Consider the following 23,203-nt stretch of genomic DNA (forward strand, 5'->3'; position numbering starts at 1 on the left):
TACCCTCAGAATAAAAGGACATACCTTTTGAAAGGAGATGAGGGGGAACGTCAGAGCGTGGTGAATCTGTGGAATTCATTGCCACAGATGTCTGTGGAGGCCAAGTCACTTGGGTATTTTAAGGCAGAAATTGACAGATTCTTGATTAGTGAAGGTGTCAAGGGTTATGGAGAGAAGACAGAATGGGGTTGAGAGGGAAAGATAGATCAGCCATGATTGAATAGCGGAGTAGACTTAGAAACATAGACATAGAAACATAGAAAATAGGTGCAGGAGTAGGCCTTCGGCCATTCAATATGATCATGGCTGATCATTCAGCTCAGTAGCCTGTACCTGCCTTCTCTCCATATCCCCTGATCCCTTTAGCAAAAAGGGCCACATCTAACTCCCTCTTAAATATAGTCAATGAACTTGCCTCAACTACCTTCTGTGGCAGAGAATTCCACAGACTCACCACTCTCTGTGTGAAGAAATGTTTTCTCATCTCGTTCCTAAAAGACTTCCCCCTTATCCTTAAGCTGTGACCCCTGGTTCTGGACTCCCCCAACATCGGGAACAATCTTCCCGCATCTAGCCTCTCCAACCCCTTAAGAATTTTATATGTTTCTATAAGATCCCCCCTCAGTCTTCTAAATTCCAGCGAGTATAAGCCCAGTCTATCCAATCTTTCCTCATATTAAGTCCCGCCATCCCAGGGGATAGGGCGAATGTCCTGCTTCCAATGACATAAACTTTTGAACATTTACTCCAGTACACGGTAAATTTAAGCATGCCTAGCTTTTTTAAAATGTCAGAAAAATGCCTAAAAGATGTTTGCTGTTGATGGAAATTGTATAAATATTTATTTTGACAGTTCTCCTTTCATATTTCTCAACTTTACCAAAGCATTCATAGTTTTTGAAATACTTTGCTGCATGTTCGACTGGTTCACTTTTTCAACAAATAAAAGTTAGTCTGTTTGTATGAGCTTTTACAAATTAAGTATTTGTGGTTTGTGTGCCAATTTATGTGTGATTTAAAATTGTGCAGTTTAAATGAAAATCCAAAGCTAATTTTTGGTTGCTTTACAGGGCTACAACACAGAACTGTCAATGTGGCTTCCAAAGAAAATACATTTACTAAAGAAGGTTGAATCACTGAGACGAGCTGGTATCTCATTATCCTGTGATATCCTTGAAAAAGTAGACGGAATTAAAGACAAATGGCATCTGTTGGAGGTGTGTGCTTTTTAATCATTACAATATATTTTCATTTTAATACTGTTTATACATATACTGTACATTAAAGATTCCCAACAATTTCTTCAAGCAAATGGCCATATTATTTTCAGCACATTGATCTTCATCAGTCAGAATATTGAATACTCAATATTCTGACACTATATTTTCTGTTTCTATGTTTGTATGTAAGAAGGAGGAATTGGGGGCTCTTGAAGAGGATTAAGGTGGATAAATCACTTGGACTTGATGGGATTTATCCCAGGTTATTCAGAGACAAGAGAGAAGTTTGCAGGAATCCTGATGAAGATCTTTGCACCTTCTTCAGCCACAGACAAGGTCATGGAGGACTGGAGAATCGTGAATGTTGTTTCCTTTATTAAGCAATCCAGGGAATTATAGGCCCGTTCCTGTGCTGTACTGTTCTATGTTCCATGTTCTATGTTAAGTCCAGTCATAAATTAAATTCATGAGTAGATCAATAGATTTTTGGGTAAGTCATATGTGAACAGAGCAGAAAAATTGAGTTGATAGAATAGCTTTGGGCTTATTGAATGGCAATGCAGGCCTGAAGGGTAACATGCCTTTTTCAGGGGCCATATTTCTAATGCATTTTTATTTCTAATGCTCAATGTCTGTCATTTCCTTATTTTGATTTGTCAAACTATTTGCAGCTGTTTTCAAAGGGCTCGCATTACCTTTAGCTATCTTTCTCTTTCAACATAATTGTCAAAACGCTTTAAATTAATTTTAATGTATAAAGAAATGTGTTTTCATTTTCCTTTTTATGGTTCTTTTATTGTCTTTGTTTGCTGGTTTTTCATCAATTCTTGTACTAGATCTACCCAATCCTTTGCTCTTTTGAATGTGCTTTTCTTTTTATGTATCACCAACCTCCATTTCCAATTTTGGCTGATTTATTGGCCCCTTGGGGCAGACACAAGTCCAGCACAAAGTTTTTTTTCTGGACATTTTGCACATATAATCCACTTTACCTATCAGCAATTCTAAGAAGTTTGATGCATTCAGAGTTCTGCTGGTCTTGTAAACTGCAGCATTACCTAAACCTGGACTCTAAAGGGCCTGTCCCACTTAGGCGATTTTTTTGGTGACTGCCGGCGACTGTCAAAGTCGTAGCAGATCGCCGAAATTTTCTTTTACCCGACGACAATGACCACGACAATGCCGAGTCAGGTCGCGATTACACCGTCTTTGGAAACATCGCGAAAATTCCCACGCTGTCAATGCTTCTCTGGCGTCCTGATTTTCGCTAAAATCACTGACAAGTCAGTAAGTACTTGAGAGTTTTGAAATATAACATCTTGTATGGGTTACTTAAAAACCAAACTTCACTGCAACAAGCCATAAACTGGATTTACTTCCAGTTTACTAATAGTTGTATTAAAATAAATAATTTTAAAAGTGGTTAAGTGGATTTTTGTGAAAAGTGTGTGGGCATTCTTTGAAAATGTAAGGGAGATGCATATCTGGTTTCTGGGTTGGATATCTGGGTTTGGAGCCCACTTTAAATGTAATGGCTGATGGCCATAAACTTCGTGAAAATTCCTACGCTGTCAATGCTTCTCCGGCGTCCTGATTTTCACTGAAATCACTGACAAGTCGGTAAGTACTTGAGAGTTTTGAACTATAACACCTTGTATGGGTTACTTAAAAATCAAGCTTCACTGTAACAAGGCATAAACTGGATTTACTTTCAGTTTACTAATAGCTGTATTAAAAATATTAAAAATTTAAGTGGTTAAGTGGATTTTTGTGAAAAGTTTGTGGGCATTCTTTGAAAATGTAAGGGAGATCTGGTTTCTGGGTTGAATATCTGGGTTTGGAGCCCGCTTTAAATGCAATGGCTGATGGCCATAAACATCACGAAATTGCCACGTTTACCTGACCGTCAAACTGTCGCCTCCAATCTAGCTGTCAAATGTCCTGACGGTAAATAAATTGGTTAAACACAAGCATTTTATGGTATTTTGAAATGACTTTACTTATTTTAATATTATGTGCTTCTAAATGCATCTAAGAGAACCTATCAAACCTGGGGACAGCAAGCGACAGCGCCCGCAATAAGCAACAATACCTGCCGACAAGCCAGCTGTCGCCGAGAAATTTCAAACCGGATGATTTCTCAGCGACGCGCTGAGATCAACTACGATTTTTGGAAGACTCCTCACGATCATGCCCGCGACACCCCGGCGAACTGTCGGCGACAGCCTAGTCGCCGGCAGTCGCCTTAAAATCGCCTAAAGTGGGACAGGCCCTTAAGTTACTTTCTCTTTCTCAAACTTAATATTGATTTGAATCATCCTGCAGCCTTCTGTTCATAGGCTTGTTCACTATTTTTAGATTTGATTTTCAGTCACACTTAAAAAATCTACCCAAGTAGATTTAATTCAATACAATAATGATAATTAAGACAATTTTTTTTGTTAATAGCATTAACATTTTAAAACATAATTGAAAACGTTAAACTAAATTTAATTTGAGCTCTGACAGGCACATTGCTTTTCCACGAGGGTCAGTAACCCGATTAAAATAAATCGGGTCACTATTTGTCCATTATCCTCCCTGGTGTAAAGCTGATGGACAGATATGAAGAACAGCTGACCCCTCTCTGCAGGGAGTCCCCAGTTTACCATTGGAGTTGCTGAGTCTCGGAACAGAATGGACAATCAAAAGCAATAGCATCTGACTCTAGTTTATCATGGACTCAGTCTTTGTTAGCTGATTTACCCCAATGTTCGAACTATATTATGATCATTGTTAGATAACTGCTCTCCAACTGCTAAGTCATAGAGTCACTGAGTTATACAGCACGGAAGCAGGCCCTTCGGCCCAACCTACCCACAGTGACCAAGATGATCCATCTACACTTGTCCTATCTGCTCGCGTTTAGCACCCATCCCTTTAAATCTTTCCTATCCTTGTACCTGACCAAATGTTAAATGTTGTTCAAGTACCTGCCTCAATTACCTCCTCCACCAGCTTGTTGCATGTATCCACCATACTCTGAATGAAAAAGTTGCCCCATAGGTTCTTACCTTGCCCCTTTCACCATAAACCTATGTCCCCGATTCTTGATTCCCCCACGCTGAGTAAAATACTCTGTGCATTCACTCTATTAATTTTCCTCATGATATTGTACACTTCCAGAATATCACCCCTCGTCCCCCTGTCCTCCAAGGACTAAACCTTCCTAACTTCTCCTGACAACCTCAAGCCCAGGCAACATCCTCGTAAATCTTCTCTGCACTTTAGTCACATCATTCTGCAGGTGGCACAAGGGCAGAGTTGCTGCCTTACCGCGCCAGAGTCCCGGGTTCGATCCTGATTATGGGTGCTGTCTGTACAGAGTTTGTACATTCTCCCCGTGACCTACGTGGGTTTTCCCCGGGATTTCGGGTGTCCTCCCATACTAGAGTATACAGGTTTGTAGGTTAATTGGCTTGATATAATTGTAATTTGTTCCTAGTGTGTGTAGGATAGTGTAAGTCTGAGGGGAGTTGCTGGTCAGCGCAGTCTAGGAGAGCTGAAGGGCCTGTTTCCACGCTGTATCTCTAAACTAAACCAAACTAACAGGGTAAACTAAACTGAACACAATACTTAAATGCAGCATCACTAACATGTTTTACATAACTATAAAATAACATCTATACTCAATACCCTGACTGATGAAATCCAATATACCGAAAGCCTTCTTCACCACCTGATCTACCTGTGATGCCATTTTCAAAGAACTATGTACCTGCACTCCTAGATCCCTCTGCAGTACAACATTCCCCAGGGCCCTGCATTCACTGTGAATGTTTAGCCTTGGTTTGACTTCCCAATATGCAACACCTCACACTTGTCTGCATTAAACTGCATTTACCATTCCTCAGCTCACTGATCAGGATCCTGCTGTAATTTTTGAAAACCATCTTTGCTATCTATGATACCACCCACTTTAGTGTCATCTGCAAGGTTACTAATCATGCATCTACAGTCTCATCCAAATCATTGATACAAACCACAAGCAGCAATGGGCCCAACACTGAACCATGAGACACACCACTAGTCACAGGCCTCCAGTCTGAAAATAACCTCTCACCCTCTGCTTCCTTCCATGAAGTAAATGTTCTATATAGAAGCCAGCTCTCTTTGACTCCCATTTGATCTAACCTTCCAAAGCAGCCTACCATGCGGAACCTAATGAAATGGCTTGCTGAAGTCCATAGAGACACATCTACGACTTCAAAAGACTCAAACAGATTCGTAAGACATGATCTCCCATGTTCAAAACCATGCTGACTATTCCTAAGCAACCACTGTTTATCCAAATGCGTATACATCTTATCTCTCAGAATCCTATCCAGTCAGTTGTCTACCACAGATGTTAGGGTCCATGGTCTATAGTTCCCAGGCTTTTCTTGCATCCCTTCTTTAGTCGAGGCACATCATTAGCCATGCTCCAGTCTTCCGCCACCTCATCTGTTATTATATTATAACAGGACGGCACGGTGGCGCATCAGCAGAGTTGGTGCCTCACAGCGCCAGTGCCCCGGGTTCGATCCTGACTACAGGTGCTGCCTGTATGGAGTTTGTACGTTCTCCTCATGACTGGGTGGATTTTCCCTGGGTGCTCCGGATTCCTCCCACACTCCAAAGATGTACAAGTTTGTAGGATAATTGGTTTTCGTAAAGAGTGTAAATTATCCCTAGTGTATAGGATAGTGCTAGTGTACAGGGATTGCTGGTCGATGCGGATTTGGTGGGTTTCCGCGTAGTATCTCTCAACTAAACTAAACTCATTATGATTCATATATCTCACACAAGGGATTTGCAATTTCTTCTCTAGGTTCTATTGTCATACTCCTTCAGAGTATGTAATGCCGATTGTCATATGGACTGTCCTCAAGACATTTCCATTAACTGTATTAACTGTGGTTATCTCATTGAGGTTAACACATTGTTCCAGAAAACTAATATGATACACGCAATTCTTTCCGAATTGAGATAACCTACTCTTCTTACAAGTTATATGATCAGAAATATGTTTAGCTGAAGGAGCTACGTTGTTGATGGTTAAGAGTCATGCAGAATGGTAACAAGCCATTTGGCTCATCACATCAGAGCATCTTAATCTCATCTTCTGGCACTTGGTCCATAGCTCGTCTAATCACTTAAGGGGAGGTTGAATAAACTTGGATTATTTTCTCTGGTGTGTCAATGGATGTAGGAAGACCTGATAAAATTATCATAGATATATATAGGGGCAGCACAGTGGTGCAGTGGTAGAGTTACTGCCTTACGTAGAGGTTTGTAGGTTAATTGGCTGGTAAAGATCGTAAATTCTCCCTCGTGTGTGTGTGTAGGACAGTGTTAGTGTACGGGGATTGCTGGCTGGTGCGGACTCGGTAGGTCAAAAGGCCTTTTTCCTCGCTGTATATCGAAACTTAATCAAATCATAAGATAGACAGTCAGTACATTTTTACTAGGGTGGAAATGTGAAAGACTAGAGTGCACAGCTTTAAGATGAGAGGGACAAAATTCAAAGGAGATGTGCAGGGCAATTTTTTATACAGAGAGTGGTGGGTGCCTGGAATGTGCTGCCTAGGGGTGGTGGTGGAGGTAAGTACAATAATAGCATTTGAGACTTTTCGATAGGCATATAGATTTTCACAGATATGGTTCATATGCAGGTTGAGAAGATTAGTCTGACATTATGTTTGGCACGGACATTGTGGGTGGAAAGTCCTTTTCCTTCTCTGTGCTATTCTATGTTTGAAATGTTATTAGTGATCCCATCACCTAAGTTTTAATGAGGTCCCCCCTCATCCTTCTAAACTCCAGTGAATACAAGTCCAGTGACGTCAAACAAATGTGTTGAACCATCATTTCTGGGATCATTCTCATAAACCTCCCTTGTGCCCTCTCCAGTGTCAGCACATCCTTCCTCAGATGTGGGGCCCAATACTGCTCACCATACTCCAAATGCAGTCTGGCCAGTACCTTAAAAAGCCTCAACATTACATTCCTGTGTTTTAAATGCTGGTCTTCTCAAAATAAATGCTAGCATTGCATTTGCCTTGTTTACTGCCGATTCTACTTGCAAATTAACTTTTTCGGAAACCTGTATCAGCACTCCCGAGTACCTTTGCAGCTCCGATTTCTGAATTCTCTCCCCATTTTGAAAATAGTCAACACCTTTATTTCTACTTGGAGGAATGTGGAGTTGGGATCATCACCCATGATCTTATTAAGTGACAAAACAGGCTTGAGGGACCGAGTGGTCTACTCCTGCTCTGAATTCATATGTGCATACAACTCATTGTCACCTAGGGATGCATAAAAATGGAGAAAATTCAGGTTTTTGGTATTTTCAGAGGAAAGGTACAATGGTCTCTAAGGTTAGTTGTAGCTTGTGTAGTGCACAAATAATGTTAACAACTATCTCCTTATAAAATATGAAGTTTGTTTACAAATCTCAATAAGAATGCTTCAATGCATGTTCCCACATTTCAAATTCACCCAAGGATTCTTGCAGCGGAGCAGTTTGTGTATTGCCATTCCAGAGGGATGCCTTCTCGGAGTGGAATTTGTTTGAGCTGCACACTCAATTTAAATTACAACAATGTACAGAAGTAAAGAAGCTCCTGAGGCATTGCCCAAAGTCCATTTTGGAAACCTTTTGTTGTATTTTCTTCTGAAAGAACTTGTGATCCTTCTTTGTATTTGAACTGCCTTGCATTGTAATGCAAAAAACAGGCAGATCAAGTTGTGAGATTAAACCTATGAAGAATATTGTATGAGCACATTCAGAAAATGTTTGGTAGATCAGGCAGCAGTTTTGCAGGTGTTGGAAATTTGAAATAAAAGCAGGAAATACTGCAACAGCTGAGCAGATCTGATATTCAGCAAATCAACATAGTGTAGATACTTTTACAGATTTCTGAAAAAAAAGAGGTCCCAACTTTAATTACTATTCTCCCATGCTTATGCTCCGCCCATAGCAAACTTGGTTTTCTAATTCATAAGCATAAGCTGGAGTTTTCTAGTCTTAACCAGAAATGTGAATCGCAACACAAGAAAACCTAATTTGGACATCTTTGTTTCACTATCTTTTGCGGTTTAAACACTGATAGAAGGTTTAAAAAAAAGACTGCACGCCATGGCCTCTAGGCTGAATAAGGAAGTGTGCAAATGCATCAGTGATAGCTAAGAAAAGGAAGAGAGGGAGGAATGCTCAGATTGTATCCAAACATGTGATAACATCACTGCTGGGCACAAAATAAAAACACTGCGGCATTAGACTTCTTGTTCATTGACTCTATTTTTCCTTATCCATTCCACTTCAACATGAGACAAACTGTTTAATTATGTAAATAGATTTACATTAATGTACCAGAATGTTTCAGCTGCTTTTCAACGAAATAAAGGAAGCAAAATAAAAATAAGAATTGTGTGATTTTGGTCACTTCAGCTGTATCTGTCTCAAATGAAGGAAGCAGAACTTAATTCATTTTCTTTTATTATAACATTAAATTACACAGTGAATCTGGGTAACTGTAAAATTATGGCAGCACGCATCTGTCATAACTAAAAGTGATGCATTATAAACACAAAACAAAACATATTTAATATTATCAACATTTAATTTGAATTGACAAAATAAATAAGAACCCAAATAATACTTTAGAAAGAATTAAAACTAAAATAGGAAAGCTAACATTCTTTTCATCTGGAATGAACAGTCTGACAACAGAAAATGATAAAATAAAATGTCAGTGGTGCGTAGAGTTTAATCCAAGAAATTTTGTCCCCAGTGCTGCACATTACTCCATCTCAATTGCATATTAAACAACCCTATCAAGAAAGGCAATGGCATCTGCTGTGCTGCCACAAATTGTGAATTAGATGAAATTGATGTGCTCTGTCATATATTTATGAAGACAGACCATTCTCAGAAGTATTCTGCTTATGAAGAATTTATGATTGCAAAGTGTTTCTGAACAAAAAGTGGCAATAAATTCTTTTTTTGCAACCTACTCTCTCACGGTATTGAGCCTGCTGCTGCTGGTAAATTTGTCACAGCAGAAACAATGGCTAGATCTGGATTCCACTGTGAGGCTTTATATTATTAGTATTCCTGTGATCTCAGAAACTCAATTGCCAGAATTATTCACCTAACAATTTCTTGAATAGATTAGTCTGGTATCATTTGTACATAATAATTTATTTGTGCCTGGATGCCTCGGTTCCCACATCCCTTGACCAATAAATAGTAATAACTATTTATAAATCAGGATATTGCCAAAGATTAAATGGCTAGTTTAGTTAAAGGGATTACCATCCAGTTGACAGTTTCAAAGCACCATCTTTTGTTTATAAACTTGCACTGTAATTACGGGTGATCATCGGTCAGCGCGGACTCAGTGAGCCGAAGAACCTGTTTCCACGCTGTCTGTCTAAACTATAAACTAATTGAATTCAGTGCTATGTTTCGTATTTTGATTATTTCTAGGTGTGCTTTGTTTTTGCTGATTCTCCAGCTGTTTTAATACTTTCACACTGAAACTGTGTTTCAGACCTGATTTTATTTGGAGTTTAAAAAATGATCTGAATTTATGTCACAAAGATGGTGAGTTGTCAATTGTCACCATAAAAATTATGACAGTGCTTGAAGCTAATTGATGTTTCTCTTTGGTTGTGTCAGAGAAAACTTAGAGAGAAGACTCAAGAAGCAGCATTGGGGCCAAACGGGGCAGGAACATGCGGTCTTTTGTCACCTGAAAGCAGCAGCCTGGTGAGGCAGCTTGAGGTCAGGATCAAAGAAATGAAAGGCTGGATGCGAGATACAGAGCTTTTCATCTTTAACTCCTGCCTGCTTCAAGAAAAAGAAGGAACTGCAGAAGCCCAGAAAAAACTTCAGTATTTTAAGGTAGCAGTCGAGTAGTGGATTTTTTAATGCCTATTATATGATACATGCAAATGTGAATTACTGGCGGCTTTATAGCAAACAAAGCTATATAGTGGAGAACAAAGGCACTTACTAGGATTTGAAAAAGCAAACATGATACTTTTGGGGAACTATCTGGTGTACTACCAAGAAACTAATTGTGACATAACCTGGTTGTTATGATTTTTTTAAATTATTATGGAAGCAAAAAATGAAAATATGTCAAAGATTCTATTTTCCTGCTTTTTAGAACATTTGTAATGCAGCAAAATCTCAAATTTTCCATATATTTGTTACTCTATGTGCACTGAAACTTTTTAATCAGTCATGCATGCAAGAATAAAATTATTCTCATGATAAAATTAGATGTAAAAGTTCATCACAGGCTTGCCACCGAGAATTTAATTGATATTAATAGTCATTCTCGGTGTTGGCCAATGTTAAACATAATTTTTGTGTGCTTGCATTGTGTTACAGAGCCAAACATTCTCCTTGTCTCATTTCTAGTCACACGCATTATGGAGACAAGATTTGTGGGTGACATACCTTGTGAATTTTAGTTTAAATTCGATCGAGTGCCCCCATTTATATGAAGGGTGAAACAAAACAAGATTTGTATATGGAGGGGATGGGTTGGTTGGCCAGTTGCTTGGTGAAGGATAGGAACTAAAGTACAGCAATACTATAATATAAATAGCACTTGCTGCAAATACCCACCAGGTCAGGCAGTATCTGTGGAAAGTGAAACAGAGTTAATGATCATTGATCTGAAACATTTACTCTGTTTCGCTCTTCACAGATGCTGGCTGTCCTATTGTTTTTATTTCTGATTACACCTACAGTTTTGTTAATGCTTTCTCATCCTGTAATAGTTTGGATTGTTGGCATCTGTTCGTGTGCAGGAGATGATGGTGTGGCTTTGGTGTAGTACTGCTTGGAGAGGAGAATGTTCCATCTGTGGTTGCATTTCCTGCTGTGGCTGATTAAGCCTATTCTTGACAGGTAGACCCACAGCTTTCATGAGTGAAGTTGTCTCTGGCTGTTGGATTGGGTAGTGTGTTGCTGTTGTTGTTCACCATTTTGTGGCGTTGCCACCTTGTCTCCAAGGTCGTGAACACACGGCCTGTTGTGGTGCTTCACAACCCCCTGGAGGTGCCTTCTCCACCTCCCCCGGTCCTCAGCAGCCACAAAGCAACCACAGAGATGCTTTTCCTTCAGGATCGCAGGGATGCTAGGTATGTTAATCAGGGAGACGACAGATTCATTGGTGATTTTGTCCTGCCAAGAAGCTCCCAGGATGTGACAAAGACAGCAGACATTAAAATTATTCAACTTCTGCTCCTGATGTAAATAACTCATCAAGCTTCACTGTTATAAAGTAACATGCTCAACTGTAGATGTTGGCGAGTCCAGAGTTGGAGCACTGGGGTGAGCAGTTCTGAGAAATGTTAATGTTCACCCACATACCTGCTGAGGAGACTCGGGTGCTTTGGAGTGCAGGAGGCTCTCCTGAGGACCTTCTTCGACACTGTGGTGGCATCACATTTTCTATGGAGTGGTCTGCTGGAGCAGTAGCATCTCAACTGATGACAGGAAGAGACTTGATAAACTGATCAAGAAGGCCAGCTCTGTCCTGGGATGCCCCCTCGACTCAGTGCAGGCGGTGGGAGAGAGGAGGATGACGGCAAAGCTATCATCACTGCTGGACAACGACTCCCACCCCATGCAGGACACTGTCACTGCACTGAGCAGCTCCTTCAGTGACAGACTTCTTCACCCCAAGTGTGTGAAGGAGAGATGACGAAGGTCCTTCCTTACTGCTGCCGTCAGACTGCACAATCAGCACTGCTCCCAGTAAATAAAGATAATTACCGTTATTTTATTTTTTAATGAGTGCTTATTTATTTTTGCTATCCACTTTGCTGCTGTAACCCAGCAAATTTCCCCGTTGTGAGACGAATAAAGGATTATTATTATTTTTGGAGATGTTCATAGGGGGTGGCCTTTCTGCATGGACACATGTACCATACATGGGAGTAGCTTGCTTTTGTTCCCTTGCTCTGGATGAGTGAGTGGTCAGTGTCGCACTCTGCACTGTGATAAGCTCAAGTGTGTTCAACACAAGGTAGATTCTTTCTACTAGTGATGAGTAGATTGAGTTGGTATCAGTAAACAGAGGGGGTGATGCAATGACATCTCGTGGTGGTTCTTGCCCTGGAAAAGGGTGTTTGTGTGGCCGAGTTTGGTTTAGAGTCATAGTTAAAACAGGCCCTTTGGCCCAACTTGCCCATGCCAACCAACATGCCCAATCGATGCTCGACCCACCTGCCTGCATTTAGCCCATATCCCTCCAAACCTGTCCTAGCTTTGTACCTGTCCAAATGTTTTTTAAATCTTGTGATAGTACCTGCCTCAACTACTTCCCCTGGCAGCTCATTCCATATACCTACCAACCGTTGTGTAAAAAAGTTGCACCTCAGGTTCCTATTAAAACTTTCCCACCTCAACTTAAACCTATGTCCTCTGGTTCATGATTTCCCTACGCTAGGTAAAAGACACTGTGCATTTACCGTATCTAATCCTCTCTTGATCTTATACACCTCTCTAAGATCCTCCTGCACTTCAAGGAATAAAGTCCTAGTCTGCACAACCTCTCCCAACAGCTCAGCCCCAAATCTGCACTGCACCATTTTCAGCTTAACAACATATTTTTTATAACAAGGTGACCAAAACTAACCACAAAGTTTTAAATGTGGCCTCACCAATGGCCCATACAACTGCAACATGATCTCCCAACTTCGATACCCAATACACTGACCGATGAAGACCAACGTGCCGAAAACCTTCTTGAACGCCCTATCTACATATGCTGCCTCTTTCAGGGAATGGTGTACCTGCATTCCTCTGCTCTACAACATTCCACAGAGACCTGCCATTCACTATGTGTCCCTGCCATGCTTAGACTTCCCAAAATGCAACACCTTGCACTTATCTGTATTAAACTCCATCAACGATGCATCAGCCCACCTGCCCAACCGATCAAGACCCTGCTGCAATTTTTGACACCTATCTTCGCTGTGTACAATACCACCCACATCAACTATCCATATTTTCCAGGGATTCTTTCAGCATTTATGTCTAATTTTAACATATGATTAATTTTTTTCCTCAGGTAAAGTGCAAATGTAAACATGCGTCTTTTTATTTCTTACCAACTACCAAAGACCTGGTGTGGGAGCATCATGCTTCAGCATATTGGCAAAACAACATTCATATCATAGAAAAATAAATTGAGAAACTAAAACAAGGACTTCTGACGGTCTAAGCCGCATCATCAAGGGATTAGGTAAACAAGTTTTCAGCTTCTCCATGAGAACAGAAAGACAAGGTAAATCATCTTTTGCAAATCTCTTGGCACCTCATTGAAAAGCAGTATTGGCGCAAGAAGGAAATAGTTTCTCTCAGACTGGAATTTGTGTATACAGCAAGGAAGAAAGAGCATTGGAGAATGATTTTCAATATTGATAACATTTTTAGGGAGTGGGTTCTGATCTGATCAGGGAATTTGTTTTTGTTGGTTTATTCAGGTAATGAATAGCAATTCATAGATGCGTAGGTTTATAGTTGCTTTGCACCAAAATAAAATCTGAACCGGTGAGATTCGCTTATATCCTTTTAAACAACTTATGAAGTGAAAAATACTTGCGCAATAAGATAACATCAATTTTGGATAAACCAATTCTTCTAAGCTGTTGCCTTGTAGGAAGGAAGCTATAAGATTAGCTGAGACTTCATAAGGACATAATTCTTCAGGTTACCCGAAAGTTTCCTTGATGTGCCCTTAATATAGGTTATATTTAGGTGACATGGAAGGATTATCCATGCCACTCTTGTCAAAACTGAAAGAAGCAGTAGATAGAATCTTGTTGGAACCAGATTCTGGCCATTTGTCTACATCGATAAGGCTTTCATGTTGGCTTTAACTGTAATAACGATAGAGACCTATAAAATGTTACGAGACTGAGGTGGACCCATTGGGTCCAAATCTCTCCTGCGGGCCTCTCAATAGACAATAGACAATAGGTGCAGGAGTAGGCCATTCGGCCTTCGAGCCAGCACCGCCATTCAATGTGATCATGGCTGATCATTCTCGACAGTACCCCGTTCCTGCCTTCTCCCCATACCTCCTGACTCCGCTATCCTTAAGAGCTCTATCTAGCTCTCTCTTGAATGCATTCAGAGAATTGGCCTCCACTGCCTTCTGAGGCAGAGAATTCCACAGATTCACAACTCTCTGACTGAAAAAGTTTTTCCTCATCTCTGTTCTAAATGGCCTATCCCTTATTCTTAAACTGTGGCCCCTCTCTCCTGTGGCAACCCTCCCCCAGCTGATGATCCTGCAGGCCTGGCAACCCTCTCCAACTGACGAAGACAGTTGCTGGGCGGGGAGTGTCTCCCAGGGCCATGGGTGGGCGAGGGGGGACAGGGCAGGGGAGAGGTAGACACTTACCTCAGCCCCGTGCCGACAGCACTGCGGCCAGACCGAGCCGTGGACCCAAAGCCCCTCCTACAGCGCGGTGGCGAACAGCGGCGATGACCATCTTGTTGGACCCTCTGCCGCCACGCTGCACCACGGGAGGAAGGTCAGGTACGGGGTATGCCGGGATGGGTGCCGGTCCTCCTGGCTGGGGGGTAGTGGGGGAGCACATCTATTAAAGTTAACGGCAGCTCGTGGGCTCAGCAGCCCCCTCCCATTCATTGGCCCCAAACCACTCCTGCATTGATCCAGCAATGAGGGGGGAAGGAGTGGGTGAGTTGGGGTAGGGGAGGAGAGGTGTTCAGGGGGCTAGAGTGGGTGAGCTAGCGGCAGCTCATCGGCACACAGCCCCCCCCCCATTGGCCGCACCCCTATCACTCTGGCCCCGGCGGTCATCGTGGCCCACCCACTCCCTCATTGGCCATCGCTCAGGCGGGTCCCATTGTGACGTCATACGCTGAACATGGCAAAGCATCGATTTAATAAGGTAATTTTTAAACTTTAAAATCTCTCTAACTTTAAAAATATAAGATCAATTTGAATGAAACTTGGATGAAGGTGGCCCCAGGACGAAGGTGAGTAAGGTGGTGCTAAAATTGTCGCGTTGTCGCGCTATCATCTACCATTCTTTTGTGGATGAAAACCACACAGAGAAACAAACGCACAAAGAAACAACGGCACAAACATACGGAACAAACAAGATGAGAGTTTTAGAGACAGACAGACAGACGACCAGACAGACAGACGGACAGACAGACAGACAGACAGACAGACAGACAGACAGACAGACAGACAGACAGACAGACAGACAGACAGACAGACGACCAGACAGACCAGACAGACGACCAGACAGACCAGACAGACCAGACAGACCAGACAGACCAGACAGACCAGACAGACCAGACAGACCAGACAGACCAGACAGACCAGACAGACCAGACAGACAGACAGACCAGACAGACAAACCATTAAAAGCAAGCTGATGCATTATTGCGAAGTATGCCACTAACTGTTTTGGTCATGAGCCTGCCTCTGGAGAATTCAGGATAGACACAAACTGCTGGAGTAACTCAGCGGACAGGCAGAATCTCTGGAGAGAAGGAATGATGTTTCGGGTCGAGGCCCTTCTTCAGACTGTAGAAGGAATGACATTTTGGGTCAAAACCATTCTTCAGACTGAAGAAGGGTCTCGACCCGAAACGTCATTCCTTCTCTCCAGAGATGCTGCCTGTCCCGCTGAGCTACTCGGGCATTTTGAATCTACCTTCGATTTAAACCAGCAGCTGCTTTCCAACACATCTGGAGAATTCAGTGTGCCTGAGACAACAAAGGGCAGGAGGGTGAGAATGAGTGGTTGGTGGTCCAGTAAAAGCATGGAGGTTTGGCCATTGATCAGAGTTTTGGAGGGGTGGAGAGATTGTGGCCTTGTCTTGAAGCAGGGCTGCTCTGGGAACTGAACCATGATCATGAGATTGGCATCATGAGGTGGACTGAAACAGTGTTGAATACAATGTTTGTGGAGTTAAAGGGTATGCTAAAAAAAATCTTGATCAAACTACCTGGGTTTGGTTGTCATTCCTGGGACAGAAAGATCTTCTGTAGGTGGCCCACTTTAAATACGGATCTTTCTCATGTTACAAATGCCCAATTTCCATACAGACAAGCAAACGATTGGGAGACCACTGAGGTGGATTTGCCTGCTGCTACCGCATGCTGGCACTTTGTGCTACCTGTGGGGACTGCATCCATGGCAATATCTGAATGGTTTAGTTAAATCACCCTGGTTTAACTACATGTTGTCCTAGATGGACCTATCTTTTTACTTAAATATATTGCCAGGCCGCCACATTTCCAACTTGCCAATTGTTTGGGTTACGAACAGGAATGGATCCCTTTTGTACCCTGGAGAGGGTCTGTAATTTGCAGAAAACATGGACGAATATGGACTGTGGGATGATCCTTGGTGCAATGTGATGTAGTTTCCCAAATAATTTACAGGGACAAAGATATCCCACGCTCTATGAACACAGAAACTTTGCATACAGGTGAAATTCCAAAGTGCTACAATTAGAATGGGGGTCATAATTATATTCCACTCTATCTCCGTGATTTTTCAGATGTCTGGTGCGAAAATAGATATTGCTGCACAGATGAATTTCTAAACCGAAGTGCAATCCATTCAAGTTTGCTGATGCCACAAAACTAGGTTAGGAAGTGAACAATGGGAAGGTTGTAAAGTATCTGTTAGTGAAATGTCTTGAGGACAGTTAGTATCACAGTATAGGAGGTGCTGAACGTCCAATGGCATAGGATGGTCGACTGACCAGATATATCTGAGGACAATGTGGGAAGCTAGAGAAGAAATTGAAGGCAACCTCAAAGAGATGTATGAATTATCCTTAGAAACGGGTGATGTGCCGGAAGACTGGAGGATGCCTAATGTGCCTCTATTTCAGAAGGACTGCAAGGAAAAGCCTGGGAACTATAAACTAGTGAGCTTAACATCTGTGGTAGGCATGTTACTGGCGAACATTCTGAGCAATAAGATATTTATGCATTTAAATAGGCAGGGGCTGATTAGGGATAGTTAGCATGTTTTTTCTTGTGGGAGATCATGTCTCACAAATCGAATTGAGTTTTTTTGAAAAAGTAACCAACGAGATTTTTTGGGGGGTTACTGAAAGAGGCATTTGGTAAGGTTCCACATCGTCGGCTGCTCTGGAGGGTGAGATCACATGGGATCCAGGGAGAGCTAGTGACTGGATAGAAAATTGGCTTTCATGGAAGGAAGCAGAGTGTGATGGTGGAAGATTGTTTTTCAGAGTGGAGGCCTGAGACTAGTGGTGTGCCTCGAGGATTGGTGCTGGGCCCATTGCTGTTGAGGATTATATCAATGATTTGGATGAAAATGTACAGGGCATGATTAGTAAGTTTGCAGATGACACTAAAGAAGGTGGTATCATAGATAGCAAAGATAATTATCAAAAATTACAGAATCTTGATCATTTGTGCAAGTAAGCTGAGGAATGGTTAATGAAGTTTAATGCAGATAAGTGCAAGGTGTTGCATTTTGCATAGTCAAACCAGGGTAGGACCTTCACACTGAATGGCAGAACTCTGGGGAGTGTTGTAGAGTAGAGGGATCGAGGAGTTCAGGTGCATAGTTCCTTGAAATGGGCATCACAGTTGCAGAGGATGTTCAAGAAGGCTTTCGACACATTGGCTTTCATCAGTCAAAGTATTGAGTATAGAAGCTGGGAGATCATGTTTCAGTTGTACAGGACATTGTTGAGGCCACATTTAGAATATTGTGTTCTGTTTTGGTCACACCTGTTATAGAAAATATGTTGTTAAGCTGGAAATGGTGTAAAGAAGATTTACAAGGATGTTGCCAGGACTCAAGGGCCTGAGCTCCAGGGAGAGGTTGAGCAGGCTAGAACTTTATTCCTTGGAGGATGAAATAATTGTACATCTTATTGAGATTTATAGATCATGAGAGGAATAGATAGGGTCGATGTACTGAGTCTTTTACCAAGAGTAGGGTAATAAATTTAAGTTGAGATGGGAAAGATTTAATAAGAACCCAAGGGGCAGCTTTTTCACACAGAGGTTGGTGGGTATATGGAACAAGCTGCCAGGGGTGTTAATTGAGGTAGGAATTTAGTAATACTTAAAAGACATTTGGGCAGGTACAGAGGGAAAGGTTCAGAGGGATATGGGCCAAATGCAGGCAGGTAGGAGTTGTGAAATTTGGGCATCTTGGTCAGCATGAGCAAGTTGGGCTGAAGGGCCTGTTTCCATGCCTTATGACTGAGTGTAAAGAGTTAAGTAAATGAATGGGAAGGCGGGAAATTGGTAAACATAGAAAATAGGTGCAGGAGTAGGCCACTCGCCCCTTCGAGCCAACAATGCCATTCAATATGATCATGGCTGATCATGGGTTAAAATGTGGACAAATATACTGTTCTTCACTTTGTAAGGAAGAATAAATAAAATAAATACCTTTCAACCAGTGAAAATATAGTGAATATGGGTGTACAAACATGAGACCCACCAGTCAGAGACGGATAACGAATGAAATGAAAATCAAACAAATACCGGAAATCTAACATAAAAATGAAAAATGCTGTTCACATTCAGCAGGTCACGCACTATCCATAGAAAATAAAGTAAAATTAACATTTCAGATCAGACCTTTATTCAGAACTAGGAAATCGATTTGGTTTTAAATTGCTGATATTGTGGGCAAGGGATAGATGGAACAAAGGGAATATCTCTGATTAGTGGGTATGAACTGTAAATGAGCACATCCAGCCACTGGAATAACAAGGACAGTAAGAGAAAGAGAACCTGAACAAAGGAATAATGAGAGCTATGAAATGAGGACAAGTAAAGGCAGAAACAAAGAAACATACAATTTGCAAACTGCAGAGATGCTGAGTTGCTGCATAAGCCAAGCAGGCCAGGCTGTGCTAATGGCGAAAAACAAGGACAACTTTTATCAGAGAAAGTGAGTTACCTGAAGGAATCGAGGGATGCGGGAAAATATGATTAACCGAGATAGTCATGAATGAGTCGGGCCAAAGTTGTTTCTGTGTTGTACAACTATCAGACTAAAGTTGTAGAATTTGATATTGAGTCTAAAAGGCTGCAACATGTCCAGACAGAAGATTAGATCAGCTCCTCACCTTATGTTGCCCTTGGTCTAACTGTCCAAAAGTTCAAAGTGAGAGTGGGATGGAGCGTCAAAGTGAAGAGCAAGACGGAGCTCTGGGACATCCCTGAAGACTGAATGCTGTCGCCCTACAAAAATGTTATCCAATGTGCATTTGTTATTTTCCAAAGTAGAGAAGACCACGCTGTAAACACTTTATGTAATACACTAAATTGGAGGAATCAGTGCTTCACCTGGTCTTTGGATTGTGGGAAGGGGAGAGGTTAGAGGCCAGGAGTTGCGTTTCCTCTGGTTGTCTATGAAAATGTTCGAAGAGGAGCAGTGATTGGTGGAGTTAGAAAAGTAGACCAAGGAGTTAGAAAGAGAACATTTGAAATCTTGAATAGGGAGGGAAAGATATGTCTGAGGGTGGAATTATATTGAAGACGGCAGAAATGGGAAAGATTGATCTATTGAATGTGAATTTGGTGGTTGCAAGATAAAGACCAGGGAAACAACTCTGTCCCAGTAGAGAGGCGGTGAGAGCAGAGGTGCGGGCAATAGATCAGATGCGATCAAGTGCTCTGTAAACATTGAAAGAGGGGAGAGCCACGGTTCTGAAAGAAGGACAATATCTTCCATGCACCTATTTAAAAAAATTCCATTTCACAGTAGCAATGAATGAACTGGGAAGATGCAATGAGGTCTTGCCAGGAGGCAATTTGTGAGGAAATATTTTCAAAAGTATTGTGGGAGTCTGTAGGCTTGTAAAGTAGAAGCAGAAAATATCTTGGCATTCATCAGATAAGGATTAGAATACAAAGAATAAGTGAGTTTTTTTTTAGCAATTACATTTGACTTTGATGAGACTCATCACAAAATTGTAAAACAAAAGCATTGTATGAATGCTGGAACTCTGCAACAGAAACTGAAAGTCCACCTGAGGGGAGAAAACCAATAAGCGTTTTTGATCACTGATCTGAAGGATGATTCCAGATTGTTGCCGAGCAGGATAAAATATAAAGAAAGACTTGAAAAGCTTGATCTATTTAAAGTAGATTATCATAAAGGGATGTAAAATTATACAAAAATTGGACAGAATAGATTGAAGACTGGTGAAGATTAAAGGGTCGTTGGTACAAAATAAAATGTGACAGAGTCTGAAGAATGTGAGGCTGTGAAAAGGAAAAAAATGTTGAAATTATGTGCAAATTAAAAGTGATTAAAACTGTTCCCATGTTGGATGGACATTGACATGAACAGGTTGGTTCAAGGGCCCTGTTTTAATTTTATAGCTTCTATGCATTTTTAGTCAGAGCTGGATTCAGCAGATTAAATGTTAAAATGAGATCCAGTGGTGCCTATTCAAGTGGACATATAAGATCCCATGGTACCATTTGTAGATGAACAGATGTCCAGGCCAATATTCTTTCCTTGAATAACACCACCAAAAAATAGATTAACTGATCAATTCATCTCATTGTTCTTTTTGACCTTGGTGTGTGCAAATGGTTACTGCATTCACATACACAGCATTTCAAAGTAATTTGTTGTGAAGTGTTTTAGGATACCCTGAAAGACATAATAAGATGCTATATAAATGCAAATTATTTTATACTTTAAAGGAATAGAATGATTTTGGTTTTCCTAATGTTTAACTGAAGGAAGTTCTGAATAATCATTAATGCATTTTTTCTCTTTTGGACCCCGCTGCGCCTTTGATGGGTGTTGCAACAGACAGTGGCTGAGGCTATTTGCATAGCCTTGATAAATTCCCAGTACACTTTGGACAGTGTACATTTGAATTAGAGGACCGGAGCCAGGCCATTTCTTTATTCATGCAGGGGGTGAGGGCTTCAATTGCACGGCAGATGTATTATCCTCCCGAATTTTGCTTGAGAACGGTTCTTGTGGTGAACGTATCCATGATGGATCTGGCACAGGAACAATAAAAGAATGACAATAGATCTTAATGCTTCAGGACTTGAAGGGAAATGTGGTGTTTATATATTTCAGCAGCTCTTGTTCTTTTTTTGGTGGCGACGATTGCAGATTTGGGAGTTGCAATCAGTGAGGCATTGGTGAGTTATTGCAGTTGCAGCTACCATGCACTCTGCTTGAGGGAGTAAACATTTAAGATGGAATATGGAGGATGAAGTGCCTTCAAATAAGGTTGTTTTATACATTGTATCAAGATTCTTGAATAATAAGGTTGAGGAAAGGTTTCTGAGCAGTAAGAAAAAAGGCATGTATAGTACTTGATGCTGCATGGGTGCATTTTTCCTGGAGCTATTACTTGGTAAAGATCATATTCATTGTGCCTCTCAATGAACAGAATCTGCATCACAACTGGAGGAGACAACCTCTTGATTGACGTCCTTCTTGGTTGAGAAGGTCCCTAGCAATGTCTTTGCCTATGGCAAGAAGGAAATCTCCTGTAGTTATTGCAGCTTTCTTAAAGATAATCATGAGTATTGATCTCCGAGGTTCTCTGAAATGTCCTTATTTTGGAGAGATGTAAAATGAGATTGTGTAACAGTTATCTCTGACTTCCTGTATGCTTGTGAAACATGGACAATCTACAGCTGGCACTAGAGACATACTAACAATAGAGTGTCTGCAAAATCAATATTAACATATGGATAGGATGGGTTCAAATCCAGGCAAATGGGATTAACCTAGAATGCCAATTTGTTTAGTATGGACATGGTGGACCAATGGCCTGTTTACTTGCTGAATAGCTCTAGAATCATGAGAGGAATAGATGAGGTAAATGCACAGTTTATTTTGCCCAGAGTTGGAGAATCGAGAATCAGAGGACATAAGTTTAAGATGAGGGGGAAAGATTTAATGTGAACATGAGGTGTAACTTTTTTACACAAGTGGTGGTGGGTGTATGGGCTAGGTGCTGGAGGAGGTAGTTGAGGCAGGTACTTTTGCAACATTTAAGAAACATTTAGGCAAGCACACAGATAGGGTATGTTTAGAGGGATATGGGTCAAAGGCAGGTTGGTGGGACTAGTTTAGAGGGGCATGTCGGTCGGCATGGGCAAGTTGAGCCAAATCTTATTGAGCCTGGAATCGGGATCTGGGGTTGAGAGACCCAGGGATCAAGCTGGAGCAATCTTCTGGGTGTATGCCAAGAGGAGATTGTATTGCAGCTCCAGAGTCAGGTCCACTGTGCTGGTGGACACAAATCTGTCATTATACAATGGTTAGAGTATTGCTGTGTACCCATCTGTATAGCACAAGGATGGAGTGCTGGAGGATATGGGTCTGTTGCTTTTTAACTGCAGTACAGAACTGGTGAGCACAGGATTAGCAATGTGGAAAAGAGCATTGGAGATGTGGTGAGTGATGCAGCAAGTGAGCTATAAATTGGAGCAGCAGAGAGGCAGCCTGAACAGTCAGAGGGTGGAAAGTGCAGCACTGACCCACTAATGAAAGGAGCAGTGAGGAGGCAGGAAGAGCTATGGCATTTGTGGCTTTCAATGCGACTAAAATCTCTGTATTTAGTTGTGAATGCATAAAATAAAATAATTTTCAGAAGGTTTGATTGTAAATGTTGCCTTTTCTGCAAAAATGCTGTGCACCACTTCATCCAATCCATTGTTTTTAGGATGAGAGTGCAGATATTAATTTAAATGCAAGGACAGAAAAATTGCAAGTTGGACAGGTGAAATTGTGGTCTAAGTCTACCTGGTGGCCTTAAGAGTGAAACGCCATGGTAGCCAAGTGGTTATGTCAGTGGACAACTGATTCAGAAATCTATTCTAATGACCTAAAGTCACGAGTTTGAATACTACTGGTTGAGCTGGATAATTTCAATGCATTTAATTAAA

General features: G+C 41.3%; 1 protein-coding gene across 2 annotated transcripts in view; it reads left to right on the top strand.

Moving 5' to 3' along the window:
- The window catches only part of akap6 (A kinase (PRKA) anchor protein 6), a 291,928-nt gene that overhangs the window by 217,293 nt on the left and 51,432 nt on the right, over nucleotides 1-23,203 (top strand). Inside the window, exons 12-13 of one of the 2 annotated variants that reach the window (XM_078406526.1) lie at nucleotides 1,071-1,217; nucleotides 9,928-10,152. In XM_078406526.1, coding sequence (XP_078262652.1) covers nucleotides 1,071-1,217; nucleotides 9,928-10,152 — 372 coding nt within the window. The remainder of the gene's footprint in view (nucleotides 1-1,070; nucleotides 1,218-9,927; nucleotides 10,153-23,203) is intronic. The other variant, XM_078406527.1, reaches the window with a different exon arrangement.

This window comes from Rhinoraja longicauda, chromosome 10 (assembly GCF_053455715.1).
Source record: "Rhinoraja longicauda isolate Sanriku21f chromosome 10, sRhiLon1.1, whole genome shotgun sequence".
NCBI classification, from domain to species: Eukaryota; Metazoa; Chordata; class Chondrichthyes; order Rajiformes; family Arhynchobatidae; genus Rhinoraja; species Rhinoraja longicauda.